The sequence below is a fragment of the Pseudophryne corroboree genome, chromosome 3, assembly GCF_028390025.1.
Source record: "Pseudophryne corroboree isolate aPseCor3 chromosome 3, aPseCor3.hap2, whole genome shotgun sequence".
NCBI classification, from domain to species: domain Eukaryota; kingdom Metazoa; phylum Chordata; class Amphibia; order Anura; family Myobatrachidae; genus Pseudophryne; species Pseudophryne corroboree.
Genome location: NC_086446.1, coordinates 370907465 through 370935426, shown reverse-complemented (window position 1 = coordinate 370935426; position 27962 = coordinate 370907465). Strand labels below are relative to the sequence as shown.

Sequence of the window (27962 nt, the reverse complement as noted above, 5' to 3'; positions counted from 1 at the left end):
ACGGTGGGGGCCCGCCTCAGGAATTTCAGCGATCAGTGGGCTCGCTCACAGGTGGATCCCTGGATCCTTCAAATAGTATCTCAGGGATACAGGCTGGAATTCGAGGCGACTCCACCCCGCCGTTTCCTAAAATCCTCCTTGCCGATTGCTCCCTCAGACAGGGAGGCGGTGCTAGCAGCGATTCACAAGCTGTATTCCCAGCAGGTGATAATCAAGGTACCCCTACTTCAACAAGGCCGGGGTTACTATTCCACACTATTTGTGGTGCCGAAACCGGACGGTTCGGTGAGACCCATTTTAAATTTGAAATCCTTGAACACATACATAAAAAAATTCAAGTTCAAGATGGAATCGCTCAGGGCGGTTATTGCAAGCCTGGACGAGGGGGATTACATGGTATCCCTGGACATCAAGGATGCTTACCTGCATGTCCCCATTTACAATTCTCACCAGGAGTACCTCAGATTTGTGGTACAGGATTGCCATTACCAATTCCAGACGCTGCCGTTTGGACTCTCCACGGCACCGAGGGTATTTACCAAGGTTATGGCGGAAATGATGATACTCCTTCGAAAAAAGGGAGTTTTAATTATCCCATACTTGGACGATCTCCTAATAAAGGCACGATCCAAGGAACAGTTGTTAGTGGGAGTAGCACTATCTCAGGAAGTGCTGAGCCAGCACGGTTGGATTCTGAATATCCCAAAGTCACAGCTGGTCCCCACGACACGTCTAATGTTCCTGGGAATGATTCTGGACACAGCCCAGAAAAAAGTGTTTCTCCCGGAGGAGAAAGCCAGGGAGTTGTCTTCTCTAGTCAGAGACCTCCTAAAACCAAAACAGGTATCGGGGCATCACAGAATATTTCAGTGGGACCTGTTGGACAAGTGGTCCGGATCGCATCTTCAGATGCATCGTTTAATAACCCTGTCTCCACGAACCAGGGTGTCTCTTCTGTGGTGGCTGCACAGTGCTCATCTTCTGGAGGGCCGCAGATTCGGCATACAGGACTGGGTCCTGGTGACCACGGATGCCAGCCTACGAGGCTGGGGGGCAGTCACAAAGGGAAGAAATTTCCAAGGACTATGGTCAAGTCAGGAGACTGCCCTTCACATAAATATTCTGGAACTAAGGGCCATTTACAATGCCCTAAGTCAAGCAAAATCCCTGCTCCTACACCAGCCGGTGCTGATCCAGTCAGACAACATCACGGCAGTCGCCCATGTGAATCGACAGGGCGGCACAAGAAGTAGGACGGCGATGGCAGAAGCCACAAAAATTCTCCGATGGGCGGAGAATCATGTACTAGCACTGTCAGCAGTGTTCATCCCGGGAGTGGACAACTGGGAAGCAGACTCTCAGCAGGCACGACCTCCACCCGGGAGAGTGGGGACTTCATCCAGAAGTCTTCCAAATGATTGTAAATCAATGGAGTCGTCCACAGGTGGACATGATGGCGTCCCGCCTAAACAAAAAACTAGAGAAGTATTGCGCCAGGTCAAGGGACCCTCAGGCGATAGCTGTGGACGCTCTAGTGACACCGTGGGTGTACCAGTCGGTTTATGTGTTCCCTCCTCTACCTCTCATACCAAAGGTATTGAGAATAATAAGAAAGCGAGGAGTAAACACAATTCTCGTGGTTCCGGATTGGCCGAGAAGAGCGTGGTACCCGGAACTTCAAGAGATGATCTCAGAGGACCCGTGGTCTCTGCCGCTCAGACAGGACCTGCTGCAGCAGGGCCCCTGTCTGTTCCAAGACTTACCGCGGCTGCGTTTGACGGCATGGCGGTTGAACGCCGGATCCTGAAGGAAAAGGGCATTCCGGAGGAAGTCATTCCTACGCTTATTAAAGCCAGGAAAGATGTTACGGCAAAGCATTATCACCGCATATGGCGGAAATATGTTGCATGGTGCGAGGCCAAAAAGGCCCCAACAGAGGAATTTCAACTAGGTCGATTTCTGCATTTCCTGCAAGCAGGAGTGAATATGGGCCTAAAACTGGGCTCCATTAAGGTACAGATCTCGGCTCTGTCGATTTTCTTTCAAAAAGAACTAGCTTCAGTACCTGAAGTTCAGACATTTGTGAAAGGAGTGCTGCATATTCAGCCCCCATTTGTGCCTCCTGTGGCACCTTGGGATCTCAACGTGATGTTGAGTTTCTTAAAATCACATTGGTTTGAGCCACTAAAAACCGTGGATCTGAAATATCTCACGTGGAAAGTGGTCATGTTATTGGCCTTGGCTTCAGCCAGGCGAGTGTCAGAGTTGGCGGCTTTAACATGTAAAAGCCCTTATCTGATTTTCCATATGGATAGGGCAGAATTGAGGACTCGTCCCCAGTTTCTCCCTAAGGTGGTGTCAGCGTTTCACCTGAACCAGCCTATTGTGGTGCCTGCGGCTACTAAGGATTTGGAGGACTCCAAGTTGCTAGACGTTGTCAGGGCCCTGAAAATATATGTTTCCAGGACGGCTGGAGTCAGAAAATCTGACTCGCTGTTTATCCTGTATGCACCCAACAAGCTGGGTGCTCCTGCTTCTAAGCAGACTATTGCTCGTTGGATTTGTAGTACAATTCAGCTTGCACATACTGTGGCAGGCCTGCCACAGCCAAAATCTGTCAATGCCCATTCCACAAGGAAGGTGGGCTCATCTTGGGCGGCTGCCCGAGGGGTCTCGGCTTTACAACTTTGCCGAGCTGCTACTTGGTCAGGGGCAAACACCTTTGCAAAATTCTATAAATTTGATACCCTGGCTGAGGAGGACCTGGAGTTCTCTCATTCGGTGCTGCAGAGTCATCCGCACTCTCCCGCCCGTTTGGGAGCTTTGGTATAATCCCCATGGTCCTTACGGAGTTCCCAGCATCCACTAGGACGTCAGAGAAAATAAGAATTTACTCACCGGTAATTCTATTTCTCGTAGTCCGTAGTGGATGCTGGGCGCCCATCCCAAGTGCAGTTTATCTGCAATACTTGTACATAGTTATTGTTAACTAAATCGGGTTATTGTTGAGCCATCTGTTGAGAGGCTCTATTGTTTCATACTGTTAACTGTGTTTCATATCACGAGTTATACGGTGTGATTGGTGTGGCTGGTATGAGTCTTACCCGGGATTCAAAATCCTTCCTTATTGTGTACGCTCGTCCGGGCACAGTACCTAACTGAGGCTTGGAGGAGGGTCATAGTGGGAGGAGCCAGTGCACACCAGGTAGTCCTAAGATCTTTCTAGAGTGCCCAGCCTCCTTCGGAGCTCGCTATTCCCCATGGTCCTTACGGAGTTCCCAGCATCCACTACGGACTACGAGAAATAGAATTACCGGTGAGTAAATTCTTATTTTATATATACTTTATAACTTAAAACAGCATCTGAATTACATATGAAGTCTGATACTTAGTAGTTATCTTGGCATACTGCACCAAGTCACTTTATTCCTTTGGAGCATCAATATAAAGTGGATTGTCTATAGACTGCCTATGAACACACCATATGCTTTTCTATATGTGGTATTAACAGTTGATACAAGTACATATATGTTGTGTTTCTGGAGTTTTATTCCAGTGTATTATTAAAATGCATTGCAATTTTTATATGTATATGCGCTCCCTGTATATTTTATTTATATCCGTTATCCAATGTATCTCAGAGTACCTATTGGGAGCTGCTTTACTAAATTGGCAGCGACCGGCACATTTTATATTGCGCCTGATTTAATTATGTTGCTATATAACTGTGGGCCTTATTCAGACCTGATTGCTGCTGTACGTTTTCGCACAGCAGTGATCAGGTCTGAACTGCGCATGCGCCGGCCCTGCAGTGCGCCGGCGCATGCCAGACAGCCATCTCAGCCCTGCGATGGCCTCTGCCTGAGTAACAGGCAGAGGCGGTCGCTGGGCGGGAGGGGGCGCGCCGGCGGAGTTTGCCTGCCATTTTAGAGGCGTAGTCCGTGCAACGCAGGAATGCCCGGACAGGGCGGGCCGCGACGGCTGCGTGACATCACACACAGCCGCTGCAACCTGGACAGCGACGAGTAGCTCCCTGCCAGCGCGCAGGAGCTGCGCTGGTAGGGAGCTACTCGTCAAGTACAAAAGCATCGCTGCTGTGCCATGCTTTTGTACTTGTGCGACGGGGCAGAGCCAGACATACCACATTTCGACATGCCAAATGTCGACATTATAGCAACTTTTCATACCACACCCAGCCTAGCCACCTGTTGTGCAAAATAACAGACCTCTGGCAATGAAGGTTTATCTGTTCTATGACTGAAACACTGTTGCAGAACCTGCTTTCTAGAAGGAATTTGTATAGCGACTAATCCATTCTACACTAGGGAATCTGTTTGTAGCAAAATATAGCTGCATGGACCAATATTAATATCTGTATGTTTTTACAACAGACTGAGGGGTCTATTCATGAAGCAGTGAAAAGTGTGGAGAAGTGAGCCAGTGGAGAAGTTGCCCATGGCAGCCAATCAACATTGAAGTAACATGTATAATTTGCATACTATACAACTGTACAGAGCAGCTGATTGGTTGCCATGGGCAACTTCTACACAGGCTCACTAATCCACTCTTTTCACTGCTTCATGAATAGACCCCCTATATAGGATAATCATAAAGTTATATATGGGATAATGTTCTCCCTATTTTAAAGTAGATGGCTATTAGAAATAAGTGAAGCGCTGTATGAACATATAAAAGCACAAGAGTGAAAGCAGACATAGATTTCTAATATCTATCATAATTTACGTACAGTAGGGATTCCATTATTCATTATTTATAGAAATTTTCCTAATGAACACTGAAATTATAATATCAGAACTCAACAATTAGAAGCAAATGATATTAGATATTATTTAAAGTAGTTTCTATGCATATGAACAGTGATACATACTGTGACATGGTGACTTTGCATGTTTATGGAGTGAATATCAGTTTTCAGATAAAGCTCTGCTGATCCTTCCACCCACACTCTGTCAATGTGTCTGTAATCCTGAGAGAATAGAAGTGATAGATGTTCAATACAGCATTTCAGATCAAAAATAAACATGTATTATAGGCATACTTGCTGATATAGGGGGTCATTCAGATGTGGTTGGAGTTGCTGCATTCATAGCAAAGTACCAATTATCAGTAATTTGCGCATGTGCAGAAACGTACACATGCGTACACGTGTTCTGCGATGATGGACGCAGAATGGAATCAGACTGTCAGTGATTGAGGGTGGTCACCGCCTCCGTTTCTCCAAACGGAGGCGTGTCGCCAACGTAACAGGGGAGGGAAGAGGCAAGACGGAGATTTCCTGACCTCTAGGTAGCAGCTGCAGTGGCTGGCTTGTGTGACCTCATATGTTACGCAGCCGGCTGACGGTGCTGGAGAAGATCCGATACTGCACACAGTTCGGATCAGTAATGTATGTAGGAGGCGTGACACCTTCTGCTGCATTACCATATTAGAGCTATCACTGCTGATTTCATGTAAGCAGCAGCAATAGAAATTCCAACCACATCTGAATGACCCCCATTATTTCTGACCCCTACAGAAAGGGGCAGCAAGGTAGGCAGTGCAGGGGGGCAGGCAAGTGGTTATTATGGCCCTGCCCCTGCTAGGTACCATTTAGGGCATTGTAAAGCACTGAGTGGTGGCCACAAAGATGCAGTTCAACACGAATTGAGCATGAAACCACCAAACCACACACATTTGCTGAAATATATTAAGCCTTAAAAAGTGATACAGTGGAGATCGATAAAGAGTGATAAATGACCAACCAGTCAGCTCATAACTGTCATTTTTTAAACACAGCCTGTGACATGAGAGTTAGGCAGCTGATTGACTGGTCATTTATCACTCTTTATTACTCTCTATTTTATCGCTTTTAAGACTTAATACATTTGGGCCATTGTCACATTACTCTCATTATTCAGTTATAATTTATATGAGGATAAACCAAGCAGTATGTTAGGAGAATGGAAAGTTGGAATGACGTGTAGTGGGCTGCACTTCTGAGTGATCGCTTTTTTCTTTCTATGCTGCATGTTGAGGCACTATATAAAATGACCTCCAGTATTGGCAGCTACTTTGTGAATAGAGGATATACTTAGGAGAATAAATGTACTTAGGGATAAGTAACACCAGTCAGACGCTGCATTTTTAGCTGCTCCTGCATCTGTTTGCTAATGCCGCTATGAGCCCTTCCCTGGTGTACATCCATATGTCTGTAGATGCCGAAATACCGCTTCAGTCACAACATCAAAACCTGCACCAGCCCCATGCAAGTGCAGACTGTCTATCATAGGGTGTCGTACGGTATGCCGGCGCTCGGGCTCCCGACGCCCAGCATACCGGCGCCGGGAGCCCGGCCGCCGGCATACCGACAGCGTGGCGAGCGCAAAGGAGCCCCTTGCGGGCTCGCTGCGCTCGCCACGCTGCGGGCACGGTGGCGCGCTACGCGCACCACACTATTTTATTCTCCCTCCAGGGGGGTCGTGGACCCCCACGAGGGAGAATAGTTGTCGGTATGTCGGGTGTCGGGATTCCGGCGCCGGTATACTGTCCGCCGGGATCCCGACATTCGGCATACAGAAGACCACCCTATCATAGTATGACTTCCAATGTACGTGCATCTGAATCCGCAACAACTTCTGCAACATGACCACAACACACCCATTACATGCCTATAATAAGGACCATCTCTGTGCATCTGATTAGCCACCTCCCGCTCTTCACCCAGGAACGCCCATTACGTGCGTCTCAATCGACACATGCACAGTTGAAAAATATTGAATGTTTGTGTGAATATCGTCATTGCGTCCAACTCATAATAAATAAGACATTTTCCTCACCTCCAGGAATGTGCTGTTCCATACTCTTCCATGCACAGTGACAGTGGCTGACAACTTCATGTCATCTAGAGGGCACTGGAAGCGCACACAGTTTGCACCTCCTCCTCCACATTTCTGTGAGCAAAGGACATTTAAATAATGTGAGGGTAAAAGACAGTGAGGAAAAAATAGGATTTTGGTACTTACCAGGTAAATCCTTTTCTTTGAATCCATAGGGGGCACTGGAGTACTCTTGGGATATGGACCGGGCGTAGCCGGAAATGGCACATATTTAATTATTTAAATTAGTAACTGGCCATCCCCTCCATATTCCCATAGAGCCTTCAGTATTTTTACTGGGCCGAACAGGAGTGATAGAGAGGATGAACCATAGAGAATTACATATAACATTATATGAACTTATAACATTATAATATAATGGTCAACCCTAAAGTTGACACATAACGGAACTGATAACAATCAGTTGATACCATAACATCGAATGCATTGGTGATAAAGTGTTACCATAAGATCCACAGACCTTACCACAAGACAGGTAAACTGCTCTGGGTGGGCGTCCAGTGCCCCCTATGGATTCAAAGAAAAGGATTTACCTGGTAAGTACCAAAATCCTATTTTCTTTTTCATCCACTAGGGGTCATTGGAGTACTCTTGGGACGTACCAAAGTTTCCCCCTTGGGCGGGAGAGCAGTTTGGCACCTGTAACACTAGACGGCCAAAGCTAAATGCTGATGCCGCAAACGTAGCCAACCTGTAAAAGCGCACCAACATGCGCACTGATGGTCATGCACTGATGACCATGTAGCAGCTCGTCTACGCTGTTTCGTAGAAACTCCACGACCTGCTGCTCCTGACGTTCCCAAAGAACGTATGGAATGGTCTGACACTGATGTAGGCGGTTGAAGCCCGCTTATGACGTTCACTAGAACGTTTGGAATGGTCTGACCCTGATGTAGGCGTTGTAGCCTATTATGAAGCTAAGCCTGACGTATGACATAAGGACTGCTTGGTAGCTTGTAAAGCCATCTTCACTACATTATAGAGAACAATGTGTCTGTTCTACGTACAATTGTTTGGGTTACATAAACGCGTAGTGCGCGTACCACATTCAAAGTAACTTAAGTTCTCGAACATATTGATAACCGAGGAACTACATTAATTAGTTGATGCGTGACATTATACGATCTTTGACTGGAACACGGAATTTGTGCGAAGTTCCGCCCTATGACCATAAAACACCAGATTTGGGGCCTTGACATGCAAACCACCCTATGTTAAAACATGCCTTGCTGAGAGGCTAAGGCTAAGAGAAAAGTGTTTACCAATTGATAAACGTAACATCCACTTGTTGTAAGAATTCAACAAATGAAGACTGTAAATAAAAAACCTAAAACCAGATCACGTCCCCTGGCGCTGTAGGTGGTAAAACCAGATCACGTCCCATGGCGCTGTAGGTGGTATAAATGGAGGTCGTCTAAGGACACCGTGCAGGAAAGTGTGTACAATCGGCAAAGGAGCCAAACACCTTTGCAGGTAAATTGACATGCAGAGACCTGCACCTTGAGTGTAGAATATAATCCTTCACCAAACCCAGTCTGTAAAAATATTAAAAGACGGGATAACTTGAACATGATGTTGGAAACTTCTGAGCGTCACACCAACCTATAGAGGCACGCTAAACCTTGTGATAATGAGCTGCCGTACTGGCTTCCCAGCCCCTAACATGGTTTGTATACCAGATTCTGGAATGCCATCCGTTCTTGAGAGCGCTTTGAACAGCCACCCCGTCAAACGCTGCCGCGCTAAATCGGAGTAAAAGAACTGACCCTAGTGGGACAGGTCCGGACGTGGCGAGAGCGGTGAAGGATCGGCTGCGAGTAGTTCGCGGAGATCCAAGAATCATGGCCTCCGAGGCCAATGTGGCGCCACTAGTATGACTGTCATGGAGTCTTGTATGATCCATTTTAGTACCCGAGGAAGCAGCGTAACCGTTGCAACAGATTCACAACACTGTACAGCCACGCGATCGTGAGAGCATCAGAGCATCTACAGCTGCTGCCTTCGGAGCCCTTGTACTGGACACCTACTGGGATGGACACATACTTGGATGTTTTTTGTTTTTTTTGCGAGATGCCAATAGATACCCCTGTGGGTAACTCCACCGCTGGACAAACATCTGGAACACTTTTAATTCAATGCTCAGTGTCCTGGAATAAGCTGCCTTCCAGCTGTTCACTCCCAGAATGAACATGGAGCAACTTGCCGCATGGTCATGCGACTTCGATTCCGTCCTTGATCGGTGATGTATGCGATCGCCGTTGTGTTGTCTGACCGCACTTGGACAGTCTGAGAACGGAGCATGTGGCCCGCTTGCCGCAGCGCGTTTGACCGAAATCTCCGTGATTTGTGAAGTTAATCATTTGGGACCCCAGGTCCCCAACCTCTGAGACTCGCGTTCATATTTAGAATTATCCAATTCCAGACGCCGAACATTGTCCCTGCGGTAACACTAGAGTAGTGAAACTCTGGCCCTTAGAGACAACCGTACTATTTGATGAACTTGTAGGAGCGTGCAAGAACTTCCAGGTGAAAATGACCTGAGTGACTCCTTGCGAAGTAGAGTGCGTCGAAAGACGTCACTCTCCTTACCAATAGGCAAAAGGCCAAACGGATCAAGACTGTCCGTGGCTTGCGTACGAACTGTACGTGATGACGAACAGTTTGTGTGGTATGTTCAGGCAGGTAAATCCGTGCAATCACGGAATTATCCCTATGCATGAGTCCGTTGTTACGGAATGAGGCTTGATATCTCTAGGTTAACAATCTAACCGTGTTGAACGACACCCTTGTACGTTAGTAAGGGCCGTTGCATGACGAAGTTTTGAGACGGAGCTTTAATGAGCAGATCTGCAAAACACTGAACGTTTATCACTTCCAGGGATGAGCTATCACGATAGCCATTACTTGTGACAACCCTAGGCGCCATACAAAGCCAAAACGGTAGCGCTTGAAAGCGAAAATGGTTTTTACTGCCAACTTAAGTAGGCCTGATGCGTCTAAGTACCTAAAAGTTGAAATCCAGAATCACTGTGATTTTCAACCTGTAGTCACCAATTGCAGGTATTCATGAATGTGTAGTATAAGCGACGCCCTGATTGACCTGAAGGGTCAGTATCGGACTGACAGATTCAGCCAACTTTGGAACTACCCCAAACTGGAATAACGTTGTTGACTGCAGTCAAAGTGCTCAATCTACTAGAGCTTGTATGGCGGTGTGCAGAACCGCATCTTATGACCCAGGCAGACCCGTCTTGCAAATTGCAATGGTGGAAAACAAGCAACCTTTGTCTGGTAAACTGCGAACCCAAAAATTGCGGATCCCCCAACTGTGGATGCCCACAACTGACGATCGGCGATGGCCTGGAAACTCATTCTAGCCCTGGCTTTTCAGTGGCTTAGCTGTAAACGCCACTGAACCCTGGTTAAAGATGCGTGGAAGTAGGTGGCAGCACTTTAACCGTATATTGACGACAATCAGACAGGTAGAGGTTATCGAAAACCACGTTCACTACCACCTGACCCGCCTGTGGCTGTTTCTGTAGCACGGCCCCGAAAGGACCGAGATGTAACGACTATATCCTGAATCTATTTATTCAGGAATTTGTCCAAGACAGGACGAAACATGTGGGCAGCGTAAAGTAATGTTTCTACTCTCGTTTAGAAACGGACACCGTCCTGTTAAGCACGTAGCGAAAAAGCACGTCGTGCCGCACTAGTGAAACTGAAAAGCGAGAACTAAACTGGCTGATGTCCACAGAAACTGTACCTAGATAATATATTGAGCAGATTCACAAGTGTGATCAGCGAGAAGCGTAAGGTGTGCTTCTTGTAGGGCAAACGTGAACTGTATTGCCATGCAACCACTGCCCTGTTAAGCCGAAACCGGGCCCAAACCAGGTTAAACAACACCCCTACTGCTGTATACTGTAGGACACACTGCGACGGGTATTGAAACCGTCAAATTATAAAACAATAATAACAATTGTTCACAGTCAGTATATACGCCAGCCTCCCCCAACGAGGAACGGCAATAGTGCGTATGTGCAGTTTTATTTGTCCGACGGACTCTGCAGCGAAGCTGCTATGTCTTAGACTTACTCCTTATGTACACGGACAAGCAAGTACAGAAGGATAGACTAGTACCGTGACTTAGTACCACGTAAATAAAGTGTGTATAAATCTACATTACAGCACACGTGTTCATCTTGTGCTTGTACAAAACCAAGAAAATAAAATTCCTAACAACACCCCGGCTCCTCTAGAGGCCGAGTGTTGTAGGGCAGCAACTTCCTGGGAAGAACCAGGAAGTAATGTTAAAATGGTGTCCGGCCATGTGCTTGCTTATTGCAAGATTACTGATATACATTAATACATGCATATGTATATACACAGACACACCTATCTGTATACCATCAGTGTGTAAACACACAAACACATATACACACATACATACACATATATATATATAAATACATATATATATATATATATATATATATATATATATTCATACAACAGTTATATTGTATATGTAACAGAGACTTCTGATATTGGCCACAGGCTTAAAATCCTGATGATTTTGCTGCCTAAACGCAGCTTAGTTATTGGGGCCTCCCTGCGGGCTTCCTCCCCCCCTCTCTCTCCTGCAGAAGAGTATTATATGCAAGTGCAGCCTTTATTCTGGCTGCCGACTTCCCCCACACTGCTCCCCCCCCGTTGTTCAGCAGACGGGAGACGGGGAGTGCAAGTTTCACCGCAGCCGCGTGAAGGACAGTACCTCGGAGATTGTTGAGCGGCTGCCAGAGCGGGCCGCGGCAGCAGCTGTCCGCGGTCAGGTCGGCCGCTCAGCCCACGAGAGCCGTACCGGGGTAGGGAGGAGGACGGATCCGGAGAGACGGGGAGCGGCGAGCATTCCGGCGGTAGTGGCGGGAGCTGCTCGCTAGCTACCCCTGCAAGCGGCCAGCGGCGCCGGGTGACCCAGGAAGCGTCGAGCGGCCTGCGCAGTGCCGGGGTTCGCTCGCTGGCTCCATCTGCAAGTCCAGTGGAGCATTATAGTGGCAGCAAGGGTTAGCTAGTGGCAGGCAGCAGGGGAACGATTACAGTTAAATTATATAAACACATACAGTCCCCCCATAATGGGCGGCAGCGTGAGCTGACCGGCCGCAATAGATCGAAAAAGTAAGTGAGCGGCGGCAGTGAGAGCTGCCTACCGCTCAGTACCTGCACCACCTGCGGAGGCCATGACGGGACTTTTCTGTAAGCGCCGTCCTGCGCCCTTGTGCAGCCCGTGGCTGCAATCAGCTGCGCTGATTTTAGTCAATGGCGGGGCCCTTTGTATGAGCGCCGGCAGACCATCTGCTGCTAATGCAGCACCAATGATCCCTAACCCGAACTTCTCTGATAAGTTGGGAAAGGATCAGGTAGAAAAACCAAAAATAATCTTGCTTGAAATAATCTTGCTTGAAGAATCGCAGGACATTCAGTCCTCAGTACCTTCCGCTAGAGGCACAGAAAAATACTGAAGGCTCTATGGGATTATGGAGGGGATGGCCAGTTACTAATTTAAATATTTAAATATGTGCCATTTCCGGCTACGCCCAGTCCATAACCCAAGAGTACTCCAGTGACCCCTAGTGGATGAAAAAGAAAATGCTATGGCAACAACACTAAGACACAAGGAAGCTAGAACCTATTCTTATGGGTTGGTTGAATGGTAGGCGATGCCCACAGCAACGGCACACCAAATCACCCCGCTTAAGCCTGGTATTCACAGACTTTTGTTCACAGCCCCATACAAAGATTTGCAATCTTGGGGCTCCCATAGGTGCAACATACAGTATCAGAGCACTTATGAGCATAGCAATTATCACCCACAATTTAATTGACCCCTTAGTCTCCAGAAAGTTTGGAAGTAACCGATCACAGTATGGAATATAGATTCTAGCAGCTTTCAACAAAAAATAAAAACGATGAGGTCGTTTTATGGTACTGTGTGAGAAAGATGTTCATAACAATTGATAACAGGTCAAATCTAAGATAAATCATCAACCCTTCTTATGACAGACTACACTGAAATATAGAGCAATGAGAAACGGAAGCATTAGGGATGGCCATCAAAGGGCTAAACAGTAGGCCAATCAGGGGAGGGAAGGGGGGCATTCCTAAATCTCTGACATCGATGGTGGAGAACTATCTTACTAGCCATCCCAAGTAAGCATGTTTTCATATTCTTTAGACTCTATAGGGAAGTTCTTAGTTATGGAGTTTGTCTTTCTCATATGAAGACATCACTAACTCTGAGTGGGCTCTTACCAGTGAGGTATTGGGTCTTTCTCTTTTAACTGCTGGTAAAGTCTGAACATCTGCCAGTTCCCCAACTTCTCTCCTTCTTCTTCTATTGGACATCTGAGAGATGGGGAAAATAAAGTTATTAAGGTGGATGCAATTTATGTTGTTCAGCTGCGATTTTGTTTTTTAGTGTGTTTAGACTTGATACAGATGTGTCCTCATACATCTTGCCTCAATACACCATACAGTGGGAGTTGCCTGGCATGAGTGAGCTGACAGGTCCAGGGCAACTCTGTTAGTGCCGGGCGTCTTTTTTGCAGAACAAGGCTATATGAACAGGACTAACAAGCAGACTCTGCTGACTAAAATGATATTCGACATGCCTATATTTTCGGTGCCTCTGCGGCTGTAACTGCATACAAAATGGTACGTTACAAAGTTTTCGCATATCATTTTAATCAGCATAAGCTGCTTGTGCTTCCTATTTGCATTTCAACAGAAAAGTCTCATGAAAAGATGCACAGCGCTATTGAGTCACGGCATGGCATGGCTAAAATGGGTTGTTTATTGGGTATCCGGACTCCAGGTCGACAGCACAAAGGTCGACACACTTTAGGTCGACGCCAATTGGTCGACACACCTTAGGTCGACATGGACAAAAGGTCGACATGGACAAAAGACTAAACATGGACTAAACCTACCCCATCCTTCCCGATCCTAAACTTAACCTGCCCGCTATACTTACGGTCCTGATGCCAGCTGTCAGAATTCCAACTTCCGGGATCCCAACAGCCGATATCTTAACCGCATCCCGGTATCTCATAGTTGCCCTTGATTGTTCAGACTATGGACTAATAGGGAGGGTTGGCGAGCACCCAAGCACTGTCATCCTAGGCTACAGCATGATCTGCCTAGTAAGGCGCATCTTCTCCTCCATCGCCCTTCTCCAACCATCACACCCCTGCCAGCTTCCCTCCCAAATTACCCTGCTTCCCCCACATCCCAAATACAAAGATGTTTTCTCAAGTAAGCGCAAACACATACATATCCTGATAGTCTTTTGTTGTCCTTCTTCAATATTGGCAAAAGATGATAACAGGACTTTAGCTTCAGATGTATGGTGAGATTTCCAGAAAATACCACTTCTTTATATTGCCACAGCCATTAGTGGTGTATCTTAAATAAAAAGAAAGTTCATAGTGCAGATGCCTCTGATGAAGGACCTGGATGTCCGAAAAGCTTTGGGCTGTGTGAGCTGATACGGTGGATTGGTCGGGTGAGCTACAAACGGTTCCTTTCTGTGGAATAGTCCGGATCTGTTCCATTTAGAGGTCGTGTGTGACCCCAGGCTAAAGAACTATCCACCATTTTGATGGTTATATGCTGTTATTTGTTTTATCAATTGTGAGTTTTTAGTGTGAATAAATACCTGATTTTATCTTAAGACAATATTGCACTATGAACTTTCTTTTTATTTGAGATACACCACTAATGGCTGTGGCAATATAAAGAAGTGGTATTTTCTGGAAATCTCACCATACATCTGAAGCTAAAGTCCTGTTATCATCTTTTGCCAATATTGAAGAAGGACAACAAAAGACTATCAGGATATGTATGTGTTTGCGCTTACTTGAGAAAACATCTTTGTATTTTGTATATGCCATTGGGATTATTGTGAAGAATCCCCTTTTCTCATAGCTGCACCACTGTTTATTTTTTGCGCAATAAGGAAAATCATTTGTTTGTTCCCCCACATCCCAGCCACATTCTCTCCTCCATCGCCCTCCTCCTTCCCTCACACCCCTGCCACATCCTCTCCTTCATCCTCCTCCTCCCTTTCTTCACACTCCTGCCCCTCCTCTCCTCCATCACCCTCATCCTTCACTCACAACCCAGCCACATCTTCTCCTCCATCATCCTCCTGTCCTTACACCAGAGCTTCATCCTTTTCATATGATAAGAAGATCTGTAGAGGCAGAGGGGCTGATTCAGCGGTGAGTGCTAAAGCCTGCGTTACTGCATCTTTCTGCTGGGTCACAGCGGCAGTAATATGCAAAAGCAAGTTTTAGCCTTCCCCTTGTGTGCTAGTGTGCACCAGAATGTGCAAATTCTGAGATGGCCACTTTCAGTGCCCATGAACAGTGCAACTGCTTCGGTGGTTCTGAACACTCCACCATCGGCACTCCATCACGTGCCCCATCGTCACTTGCACCAGACTATGGCAGGTGCAGTGTCTCCTTCTGCAACTCCCCTAAACATTGCCTCTGTGGCTGTGGCTCTGCATTTGGGACAGCCTCATTCTCTGAAACACCCTAGAATGGCCCTTTTTTGTGTTCCCTTCAGGCCACCTACCAGGGATGCCCATGGTTTTAAAGCCAGCGACTGCATACACAACAGCGGTCTCTGTGTACTCTCAGGGAAACGTATGTGCTGTAGGGGTTTTGCAGGATTCGCAGTAGCAAATAATAGCTCAATTGCGCAAACATAAGCATTGGGTCCTTCTCTGAATCAGACCCAGAGTGTGCGATTATAGTGTGTGAATACAACATAATCCAATAGTTCTTAAAGGAAGATGACTCTACAACTGTGGTCTCAAATATCCCAATATATATTCTAACATTCTTGAAACTGTGTAAAAGACAAACTTACTGTGAGGTTTAAAGGGTCAATTACATTCCCAGGAGGCTGACACCGTGTTACATTTCCTGTATTCACCAGCACTTCTGTAGGATATAGCAGCCATTTTCCATTGGCAACTTCGTACGGCCATTCCACAGCTAAGATTAGAGATCCCAAAGAGTTCAGAGGCTGACCATAAAGTCCCACCTAAAAGACAAAAATTATTGCAGAATGTCTTATTTCTCTCATTTGCACTTCTAGGTATTTGGCCAATTCTTCTTGAATTAAACTCCATCCATTACCAGAAAAGTAAATGTCACAGGGCTTCCCACATCATCTTCTGTCACCATGGCGGATTCTCCAATCACTTGGCCACTGAAGTAGGTCTGTAGATTGACAGGCGACCTAGACATGCAATATTTACACAGGTTAGTAAAAATAACTGGATACCCGCATTAGACCTATTTGCAATCTACTACTGCAATCTACAGTTGCCATCTGTTCTAACTTGTATTTTTCATTAAATTAAGTTGGTTCTTACGTATATATCCAAATAGTGATCAGAAATTGCATATTCAATATATCACTTATCAATCAAGCAAGACACAGATATGCCCTTCCTCATCTTTGCCGTGATGTGTACACATGTGCGCGCACATCGCGCCATTGACTAGACGTGCCCAGGTGCGACTATTTGCACCCGTTATCAGACAATGTCATTTCTATGAACGGGCACTCTACCCTCTGCAAACTGCACGCCGGTGTGAATAGTCGCAGCCTGGATGAGGCTGAGCATATCTGTATATAATAATTGTGTACAAGTGGCAAAACAATTCCACGTTTAACTAGGTTTCCTTTTATCCTTTGTCCTTTCTTTCCAACCTGGGGTGTATAGATAATTTGATATGAACAATAAAAAACGAACCGTAAAAAACATAAAATAATACAGTGTAATACACATATAACAGAACTGTGCTCTCATGCAGGAAATTGTGATAAATAAAACCATCACCAACGTGATAAAAAAAGCACTCCAAATTGTGCAATATGGTTATTTCCAAATACTAAGATAAATAATATTGCCATACCAAATTGATACTTATGAAGTTGCAACCAATATACTAACCGTAATCCCAATCTTCTGGTCTTGGACTGAAGGTTCAAAAGAGAGAAAACCTCCAATAGTGTGATAAGTATATAGAGGGTGGTCCATAAGTGTACAAACACCCTTATAAAAAGGAAATGAGTAAGGAAATATTAATCCAGTGTCTACACATATGATATGGGAGTGGGGGAGAACTTTTTTTATGTCACCAGTATGGCGGGCATCTTGATGTCAGCCATCTTGGATGCAACTCTGATTTTTTAATTAGGCAGAATTTCATAACAAAAACAATGGTGTTCTTCGTTTTAACTATCTTTATTCATTCTCGAGTTTTCATTTGCAGGTAGTGACATTAATATTTCCTTACTCATTTCCTTTTTATAAGGGTGTTTCCACACTTATGGACCACCCTGTACTATTTATTTAACAGAAAAATACACAGAAACAACAGACTCATACATTATGAAAATAGATAAAGCATTGAGGATTGAGATTTAACATGTGATTTAACATCAATTCCAATGCGATTTGGCACTTTGATATTGTCTGGGATTTCTTCAGGGGGTATACACATGGATATACATACAAAAAGGTCCTTCATAGTGACTGTGCGCAATCTTGAAATCGGCATCTTGAATCTAAGTCAGTTTTTTCAAATGGAAAGGGGGTCGTGTAACATGTCAAACAACATCAGAATTTGCAGAAAAGTGTATTGCTGCAAACAGATTTGAAATAGCAGTTATGGTTCAAAAGGTACAACACTTTTTTTGATGCAGGTAACTGACATAAGAGGAGAGAATTGAGGTCATTTTGATGTCTGGAGAACAAGGTTTCCATGTCATAGTTGCAGATTTTAACAACCGGCACCCAGAAAGACCTCCAATTTCAGAAAACACTGTCAGGTGTCTAATTTCCAAATTCTGGGAAACAGGGACTGTGGTTGACAAGTCACAGAGTGGTTATCTAAAAAATGCTACTGACGAGACAACCTCAACAATGGTTTTGGTATCCTTCGTGAAGAGCCTACATCGCAGCACACAACATTTGTCAGCAGAATATGGAATCAGCCAGTCATTGATCGTACCAATCCTTCATGCCCATCGATGGCATCCATTCAAGATCCAGCTATGTGAAATTGGAGGTCTTTCTGGGTGCCGGTTGTTAAAATCTGCAGCTATGACACAAAAATGTTGTTCTCCAGACATCAAAATAACCTCAATTCTCTCCTCTTTTGTCAACGCAAGCTTCAGTTACCTGCAACAAAAAAAGTGTTGTAACTTTTGAACCATAACTGCTATTTCACATCTGTTTGCAGCAATACACTTTTCTAATGTTGTTTGACACATTACATGACTCCCTTTCCATTTGAAAAAACTGACTTAGATTCAAGATGGCGTCCATGTTCGGTACATACCCTAAAAGATTGCTCACCTCACCCATACCTTACTGGAGTATTAAATTTACACATTTCCTGCAAGTTTTGAAACAAAAAGGGTATACTGCGACTTTTGAATCACCCTTTAATAAATATATATATATATATATATATATATATACCAACTAATTTAAAACCACAGCACTCACCACCCCAGAAGCGGGGTGCAGTGTCTGCACTCACCACTCATAGAGCCACCTACTTAAAAATATACAAACAGAAAGTTCAGCACTCACCAAAGCAAGCTCACTTATTTTCACAACATCAATAAATAAATGAATTAATGATGGGGGTTTAGTTAGTGAATTGGCCAATGCAAGGAAGCCTGCAAACCGCTCGCCAAGGCACCCCATCTTCATGCAGGTCCTACACTATCACAGAGTCTCAAAAATTAAAACCTAGCAACTGTATCACACATAATATAACTGCAAATATGCCTACTTGGTTTAATGGCCCTCATTACGAGTTGTTCACTCGCTAGCTGCTTTTAGCAGCATTGCAAACTCTAGGCCGCCGCCCTCTGGGAGTGTATCTTAGCTTAGCAGAATAGCGAACGAAAGATTAGCAGAATTGCTACTAAATAATTCCTTGCAGTTTCTGAGTAGCTCCAGACCTACTCCTAGATTGCGATCAGCTCGGTCCGTTTAGTTCCTGGTTTGACGTCACAAACATGCCCTGCGTTCGGCCAGCCACTCCCCCATTTCTCCAGACACTCCTGCGTTTTTACCTGGCATGCCTGCGTTTTTTAGCACACTCCCTGAAAACGCCATGTTGCCGCCCAGAAACACCCACTTCCTGTCAATCACACTACGATCACTCGAGCGTTGAAAAAACGTTGCTCGAGCCTGTGTAAATCTACTAAGTTTTGTGTTAAATAACTAAGCGCATGCGCGCTGCGTACCATGCGCATTTTCTACCTAATCGCACCGTTGCGAAAAACGGCAATGAGTGAACAACTCGGAATGACCACCAATGTGTATCTGCCAAATACTCCATGGCTTTTAAAGATACACTAGTCACCTGACACTGGCTGATAAATTACTAAAGAACAGCTGACCCAGGTTTAAGATAATTGGGCTTGCATACGGGTGCATGAACAAAGTTTGTGGCCACAGTTAATATGAGTAAACCAAAGATTAACCCTACAATATACCAACAAATACAGTTGCTAGGTATATTGTAGGGTTAACCAACCAAAGATTAACCCTACAATATACCAACAAATACAGTTGCTAGGTTTTAATTATTGAGACTCTGTGATAGTGTAGGACCTGCATGAAGATGGGGTACCTTGGCGAGCGGTTTGCAGGCTTCCGTGCATTGGCCAATTCACTAACTAAACCCCCATCATTTATTCATTTATCTATTGATGTTGTGAAAATAAGTGAGCTTGCTTTGGTGAGTGCTGAACTTTCTGTTTGTGTATATATATATATATATATATATATATATATATATATATATATATATATACACACACACACACACACACACACACACACACACACACACACACACTATGGGTGGGATATAATGGAGTCCAAGATCGCCGGAGGTGCAGGATGTTGTCCGATCTCGGATAATTTTTTTAAAGGGGCAATCACTAACAAGGCAAAACCAGGCCCTGTAAGCGATTGCCCCTTTAGAAAAATGTCATATATTGGCTAGCATCCTGCACCTTCGGCGATCTCGGACTCCATTACATCCCGCCCATAGGCCCTCATTCCGGGTTGATCGCTCGCTAGCTTCTTTTAGCAGCCGCGCAAACGCATAGTCGCCGCCCACGGGGGAGTGTATTTTCGCTTTGCAAGAGTACGAACGCCTGTGCAGCCGAGCGGTACAAAAACATTTTGTGCAAAACAAGACCAGCCCTGTAGTTACTTATTCTGTGCGATGATTGCTGCGATGAAGGTCCCGGAATTGACGTCAGATACCCGCCCTGCAAACGCCTGTGTTTTTCCAAACACTCCCAGAAAACGGTCAGTTGACACCCATAAACTCCCACTTCCTGTCAATCTCCATGCAATCGGCTGTGCGAATGGAATCGTCGCTAGAAGCAGTGCAAAACAACAATGCTCTTTGTACCTGTACGCCGCACGTGCGCATTGCGGCCCATACGCATGCGTAGTTTTGCCATTTTTTTAAATGATCGCTACGCAGCGAACAACGGCAGCTAGCGTTCAACTTGGAATGACCCCTAAAGTGTGTTTATAAGTGTGTTATATATATGGTGTTAAGGGCCCTGAAGACATTCCCCACACCACTGTACCACTAGAGTAAACTCTAGAGACTGATGTCCATAAAAATACCAGTAGAACAGAGGTTTCTGAGATAATCAAACCCCACTGTCCAGTACCAACAATCACTCCACAGCCTGTATGAATGAAAGCACGTTTGCCATTACCATCCATTACAAGTTTAGGAATATGCTCCTCATAGACATCACACTTCAGGTATCCTTTACGACTCATTTTGCAGCCACAGGCACTGCGATATTGGGTGCCCAGTTGCCTGGTATCACAGTGTAGCTCCATCTTACAGCAGTGTAGATAATTCAGGGGAGTACTTACACAGATAATGAAGTCTGTAGGGTATAATCTACCAATAATTCAGCATATTGCTTGTGAAGGTCTGTTTGTTTGCTCAATCTGTAAAAAAGAACCGAGACATTAACTACTCCATACAGAGAGCAAATAATGTTAGCTCTTTCATACAGATAGCAGATATCATTAACTCCTACATACAGAGCATGGTCTACAAACAGTACAATCTCCTGGTGCGTCCTTGTCGCATCACATTGCCACCTTTATGCAAAGAGCAGATAACATTATATCCTACATACAGACAGCAGATAACGTTAGCTCCTTCAAACAGAGAGCAGATAATGTAAGCTCCTACAGATGTGTCCTCATCTAGCCTCAATACGCACCACAGCGGGAGATGCCTAGAGTGAGTGACAGGTCACGTGCAACTCTGCCCAGCTCCCCCTGCCACCAGCTGTGGGCACTGCAAACCATCGTGTTTGCATACATCTCTAAATCAGGCCCTTGTAACTCTGTATTTTCCAGTAATAGCATTTCATTATATGCTGTAGGTTTTGCAGGATACAGACAGAGGATTCTTTACATCACAAGTACGTTGGGAAAACCACTGCTGAGCTAATGTACCATTGAAAATATTCAAATTACGGACTTATCAATAAAATAGTTATTTATAAAATGGAGTCACCATGGATGAGACATTATGGAGGTGGAGCTCTTTCATTTTAAAAATACAGCCCTGCACTTTAATTTTTTCTTTGAGTAATTCTTCTTTTGGGACGCAGTTAATTTCCCGACTATCGGGATCCTGGCGGTCGAAATACCGATGCCAGAATCCTGGCACCTGTTGAAATGCTGGCGGTCGAAATCCCCACTTGGGTAGTGGTCCACACCCCCCCCCCCCCCCCCGAGGGGGAATAAATTAATTAGTGTGGCGACCGAAGGTCGCAGCCAGGCATAAAGTGTGGCGAGCGCAGCGAGCCCGTGAGGGGACACGCTGCACTTGAGGTCGGGATCCCGAAAGTCGAGATATCATACCGAATCCCCTCTTTTAGACACAATAACCTCTGGCCACTCTTGCCATCTCTTACGTGGATAGCTCCAGTCCAATCATCACTTCTCTGGTCTTCAAGGCAATCCCAGATGCTTCAAACGTGATATCAATAACAGCCTGCAAAACACATAAATAGGTGAAGAACAACAAGCTTAACTGCACACAAACGTCAGTGTTCCATCTAAGCTGAGCCAGGTTTAATACATACTGACCACAGAACCATGTGTTCATTAAAGGTCTGTCATGCATAGGGATAAATGGGACTAATTCAGTAATGATGACTGATGCGATACTTACTGCATTTCCCCAATGTTTGAGTCCTATGCATGTGCAGAACGAGTCCTGTGATCGCGGTGCAGATATGTGAACACCTCTGCCTGAATGACAGGCAGAAGCGTTCGCGGGGAGGGGCAGGGGTGGCTGGCGTTTGGAGTGGCATTGGGCGTTTTCTGGGAGTGGCAAGGCCAAGGACTGCATCGAGAGACGCAGTTATCTTGGCCTGGAAGCCGCACGGCGACAACAAGGCTGAGAAAGCTTAAGCTTACTCAGCCTGCCATCGCAGATGAACATCACGACCGATGGTCGCAATGTTCATCTGAGATGCGATCGCATTGCAAATGCAGGGAGGAGGTAGTATGCACCTCCTCCTGCATTTGCATTGCTAAGGACTGCAATTGCAAAGCTGCATATGCAATCCTTATTGAATTACTCCCAATGATCACTATGTAAAGGTGTACAAGTGAATTTATAATCTAGGTAATGAAAATATTAAAAAACCTATAGCAGCATCCAGTATAACATACACTACAGAGTCAAGCTTTGCTTCCTATGTGAATAACTGGAAGAATTTCTTATGTGTGAATAAAAGTAGCAAAAGATGAATTGTAAAATCCACCCACAAAACCAGGTACTTTAAGCACAATGAATGAAGAAAGCACTCGCATGCGTCAGAGGTCAATAGTGTAGGCTACCTCTATAATCATCGTATCTGCACCAGACTACAGGCACCTGCAAGTGATACAGCTACTGACAGGTGCATCTGTGTTTCTACGAGGGTCTGCCTCAGTCGTAATGACCTTTTGGCCTTTCCAAAAGTAAGGAGGAGAAGGTGTAATATCTGCATATGGACCCTGATGTCCTCCCAACTCTGCACAAGCTGCTTAGAGATTACTAATCATACTATTGTACTCACCTTCTGGTTCCTTTTAAAGGGGTTTCCAAGCTCACACAGGATAGTTCCTTCAAATGTACATGATCCACTCTGAAATGTCTGAAAACAAAAAGTTACTTATCTGACTATGAACCAAATGCTACCAGATGAAACAGAGATAAAATGCAGGCTGAGAATTACTCACAAATCGCCTGTAGAGAAGTTCATCCGGAACAGTTATATTCAAGAACGCCTCATGGGCATCATCTGCTGCAGAGACCACGCTAGGAGCATTCGTTACAGTTACACGTAACAGAAAATACTTCACATTGGAGTCATAATGAAGGATCTGCGTCCCATTTGTGCTGTGGGAAGATTATATAGAGAGTCAGGAGTTAAACAGAGTTAAGCTGGATACATACTAGGCAACAAATCGTCCATATTGGCCAGTGTGTACGCCCTATTGCCCACTCCCGTGCACCGTTTGTTGGATCTTCCATCAGACGGCAATGCAGGAATATTTGACAATATTGTTAATGATTTTGAGTAAATCTAGTGTGTATGCACTTTCTACATATATTCCTAATTAACGTCCAAACTACCGAACGACGCATAATATATCGTTCAGTCGTTTGTAAGATTGCCCAGTATGTACGCATTATATCATTTGTCTGGGAGTTCAAGGGAAATCAGGATGACCACTGTGTCGTTTCCACATCTTCTAACTTGTACCCAGCTTAATAGTAAATATTGCATGGAGTAATGGTGAGGGGGAGGTATGGGGGGCTAGAGGAGGAGGGCATGTAGAGAAATAGGATGAGTTAAAGTGAGAGATGATATCATACAGTATTTTGAACAAGTTCTTCACCAGGTCACTAGCTATCATGCAGGTTTTCCTTTTCCTTCACCTTCCAATCTTCCACCATTTCCCCCTTTTCTCTCCCCCACCCCCCCCCCTAGTCTATCTCACTTTCTCTGTCCCTGTCTCCCCCTCTCCACATATTCTCTCTCTCTCTCTCTCTCTCCATTTCCCTTATTATATTTCTCACTCTCTCTCATTCTCTCTTCATGCCGTACCTTCTCTGGGTGTGGATTATTAGATCTACACTACAAAGGTTTACAGTCAATAGGTCTACCACTGATGGTAGACATGCATTAGGTCGACAGGGTCAAAAGGTCGACAGGATCAAAAGGTCGTCATAGAATAGGTAGACAGTAGGAAAGGTCAACAGGGCCAAAAGGTCGACAGGTTCAAAAGGTCGATATGAAAATGGTCAACATAAAAAAAGGTAGACAATTTTTTGGGGGATGTTTTGTGGCTTATCTGCCACAAACAAGACCCATTAGTGTATGCGTTGCCTTGCATGGTGAGCTATAAGGCAAGGTTACTATTCACAATCGAATGCCACGTGGATAGTAAAGTATAAAAAAGTTGAATAAATAAATAAAATAAAAAAACTTGTGTCTACCATATGTATGTTGACCGTTGTCATGTCGACCTTTTGACCCTGTCTACCTTTTAGATGTCAACCCTTGATCCTGTCGACCTAATGCATGTTTAACATTAGTGGTAGACCTACTGACTGTAGACCAGTAGTCAGAATACCACCTTCTCTCCCCTACTATTCTCTCTCTCTACCTCCCAGTCCCGTCCCCCCCTATCCCGCCCCGTCCCCCCCTTCCCTCCTCTGTCTCCTTTTTTTAACCTGCTATGCTCAGGGAAGCCACCTCCTCCCTCCAGCTGCCGTGTCCTACTGCAGCCCACACAGTGGCTTCAGCAGGGGAGGCAATCGAACTGTGGTGTAAGTGGGGTGGCGATCCAGCAATGGTGGTGGGGCAGTTTGGTGATTGGGGGAATCTGGTGCTGGAGGTGTTTAATCTGGTGGTGGTGATCTGGTGGGAAAGGGAAAAGGAGGAGAGGTGAGCGATCCAGGTCTAGTAAGAGCTGTGAGAGGAGGGCAGGGGGCAGCCTCCCTCCACCTCTTTACTGAGTCTGCAATAGATGGACTATAGCAGCAGTATATAATTTATACATACTTTTTGCAAATGCCCTCTGGGAAATCATGGTGGGGAGGTCCAAAGGGCAGGTGTGGGAGCATAGCAACGTGATTTGCTGCATCACGTAACCATGCTATACTGCATCTTGCACCCAAAAACGCAGTGGGGGAGCGATTTGCCACAATTTAGTCATCATGCCCCCTTCCTGCCCTCTTCACTTGGGAAGTGGGTAAAATCTGGAAAGGCAGGTACTCTCCTGGGTATCTGCAGGAACCAACCAAAATTTTTGAGCCTCCAGAGTCTCTTTAGGAGCCTCCTGGACATTCTGTGAGAGTAGGCAAATGAGGGTTATATGAAGTAATACAATTAAGCATAAGGAAAGATCATTTGGAATAATATGAGGAGTTATAGGATGAGGTTATACGAGTCATTAGTAGGAGTTATACTGTAGGTAGAGATTATGGAGTAATAGGAGGCATTACAGGGAAAATCAGGATGAGTTATAGGTAGAGGTCATATGAAATAATAAGAAGAATCATAAGAAAATACTAATAGTAGGAGTTATAAGGAGAGGCAACATGGAGTAGCAGGAAACATCATTGGGAAAGGGTTGGGTATGCATGACTGGCGGTCCGGTCAGCATACCTCCATCGGTATCCCAGCCATGGAATGCCGGCGGGGGGGGCGAGAGAAACAAGCCCCTTATGGGCTCACTGCACTTGCCATGCTGCGGCCTCTGACACTCGCGAGTGGGAATAGTCCCTGTTGGTCGGCGTGCCGACCATCGGGATTTTCAGAGGGAGCCTGACCACCGGTCACATAACCGCATCCATTGGGAAAGGTTATTGGGAGTATGAGGCAATGTCGGACTGGTCCATTACAGACTTCAGCAGTAGCTGATACTAAAAGCTAAAAGAACAGGTAAGTGAAAGCAGAACAGTTTTGCTAACTGTGCCGACTTTGGTGGGTCAGTCCTGAATTTTAAGTGACTGTCCCGTTACACTCGGCTACATGTCTGATGTGTTATGTTTTCATTCCAACCCCTTTAGTGACTGGCCACACCACTTTGGAAGACATTATTTCATGGGCTCCTACAATTGCACTCCCCCTGGTAGGTCCTTCATGCTCCAGTCTAAGGCGTACTAAGCAGGTGTTATATGGAGTAATAGGAAGCATCATAGAGAGATGTTATGTGGTGTGATACTGTAGTTACTGAAGTTATACAGTAGGTAGAAGTTATATAGTAGGAAGATGAACTGGATATACAAAGTAATAAGGTCTTAAATGTAGGGGATCCTGATAGGCAAAATACCGATGTCGGAATACCGACACTGCTTGGAATGCTGGTACTGGCATCACGAATGGGATCACAATCCCAGCACGGGCTTGCCGACAGCCGGGACCCCAAACGAAGTAAGACGCGTGGGGGGGTTTAGGCTGCGAGGAGAGGGTTAGGGATAGACTGCAGGAAGGGAGGGTTAGGTTTAGGCTGCGGGGAGGGGGGTTAGGTATAGACACCATCGGAGAGAGTTAGGGTTACGCTACGGGGGGAGGGTTAGGTTTAGACTGCGGGAGAGGGGGGGTTGGGGGGGGAGGGTTAGTATACTTACCCATCCCCTGTCGACATTCTAACCATCGGGATGCCGCAGTCTGTATTCTGATTGCTAGCATCCCAAATGCCGGCATTTCAGGCAGAAAAAGCATGCAAGTTTGTATCTGGAACAAACCATTTTGCAGAGCAAGAGGAGGAAATACTGTACATTTATAATTTTTCTGTGCAGGGTAAAGACTGGCTGCTTTTGCATGTAGATCACAAATGTTAGACAGCTTTAATTTCACACTGCAATTTAGATTTCAGTTTGGAAACAACCCACCCAAATCTAATTCTCTCTGCATGTTACATCTGCCCCACATGCAGTGCAACACTGATTTGCGCCGTTGCTCGCTTTTTGGTTTGCTTCCACATCTGAATAACCCCCAATATTCAGTAATACAGTAAAAGGAGTGTAGTGTGATAGGTTACATGTAATTGGATCTAGCTTGATAACAGAGAGCTCTGACCTTGGAAGCGGCTCCATATCTTCCCACAAGTACTCATACTGCATCTGTAAGTTGCTCCTACACACATTATCCGTGCCACACTCCTTCTGGAAGTGAATCTACAATACAAGAATGAAAGATCTGGTGTAAGACAATTCTCATATTTACAGTATGTTTTCATTTCAGTGACATCCAGTGGTACACACTCAGAAAGGGTTGCGTGACATAAGTGGGTGGGGCTTTTTTTTTTAGCTCTATATAGACAGAATAGCTATGAAATGAAATACATCTAAATATCTGCCAATACTTGTACTATGTATGTAGCAGAAGACTCAATAATACACAATAGCAAAATTGACCGATTGATTATTGATTACCAGTTATTTATACAGTGCACACATACTCCGCAGAGAGAATATTTGGCCATTCACATCAGTCCCTGTCCCAATGGAGTTTACAATCTATATTCCCTATCACATGCACACACATTTACACTAGAGTTAAGTTTGTTGGGAGCCAAATAACCTACCAGTATATTTTTGGATTGTGGGAGGAAACCGGAGTACCCGGAGGAAACCCATGCAAGTACGTGGAGAATATACAAACTCCACACAGTTAGGGCCATGCTGGGAATCAAATCCATGACCTCTGTGCTGTGAGACAGTAATGTTAACCATTACACCATCCGTGCTGCCCAATAACGTGCATCTGTGCCATTTCTTTGTGTGTGTATAACCACCACTATAATGGTGCACACTTATGTATCTGCACCAGGGAAATTGGTCGGTGCCTAGCTCTGTGGATCCATAGATCTTACCGATGCCATTTGTCATCTTA

General features: G+C 45.2%; 1 protein-coding gene across 3 annotated transcripts in view; it reads right to left on the bottom strand.

The window, feature by feature from the left end:
- Positions 1–27962, bottom strand: part of ITGA3 (integrin subunit alpha 3) — a 149867-nt gene that overhangs the window by 15583 nt on the left and 106322 nt on the right. For all 3 annotated transcript variants that reach the window (XM_063959890.1, XM_063959891.1, XM_063959892.1), the window contains exons 14-23: positions 27147–27244; positions 23293–23452; positions 23130–23207; positions 21975–22054; positions 20914–20991; positions 16106–16208; positions 15834–16010; positions 13209–13301; positions 6837–6950; positions 4889–4987 (exon numbers count right to left, since the gene is read on the bottom strand). In XM_063959890.1, the coding sequence (XP_063815960.1) occupies positions 4889–4987; positions 6837–6950; positions 13209–13301; positions 15834–16010; positions 16106–16208; positions 20914–20991; positions 21975–22054; positions 23130–23207; positions 23293–23452; positions 27147–27244 (1080 nt within the window). The remainder of the gene's footprint in view (positions 1–4888; positions 4988–6836; positions 6951–13208; positions 13302–15833; positions 16011–16105; positions 16209–20913; positions 20992–21974; positions 22055–23129; positions 23208–23292; positions 23453–27146; positions 27245–27962) is intronic.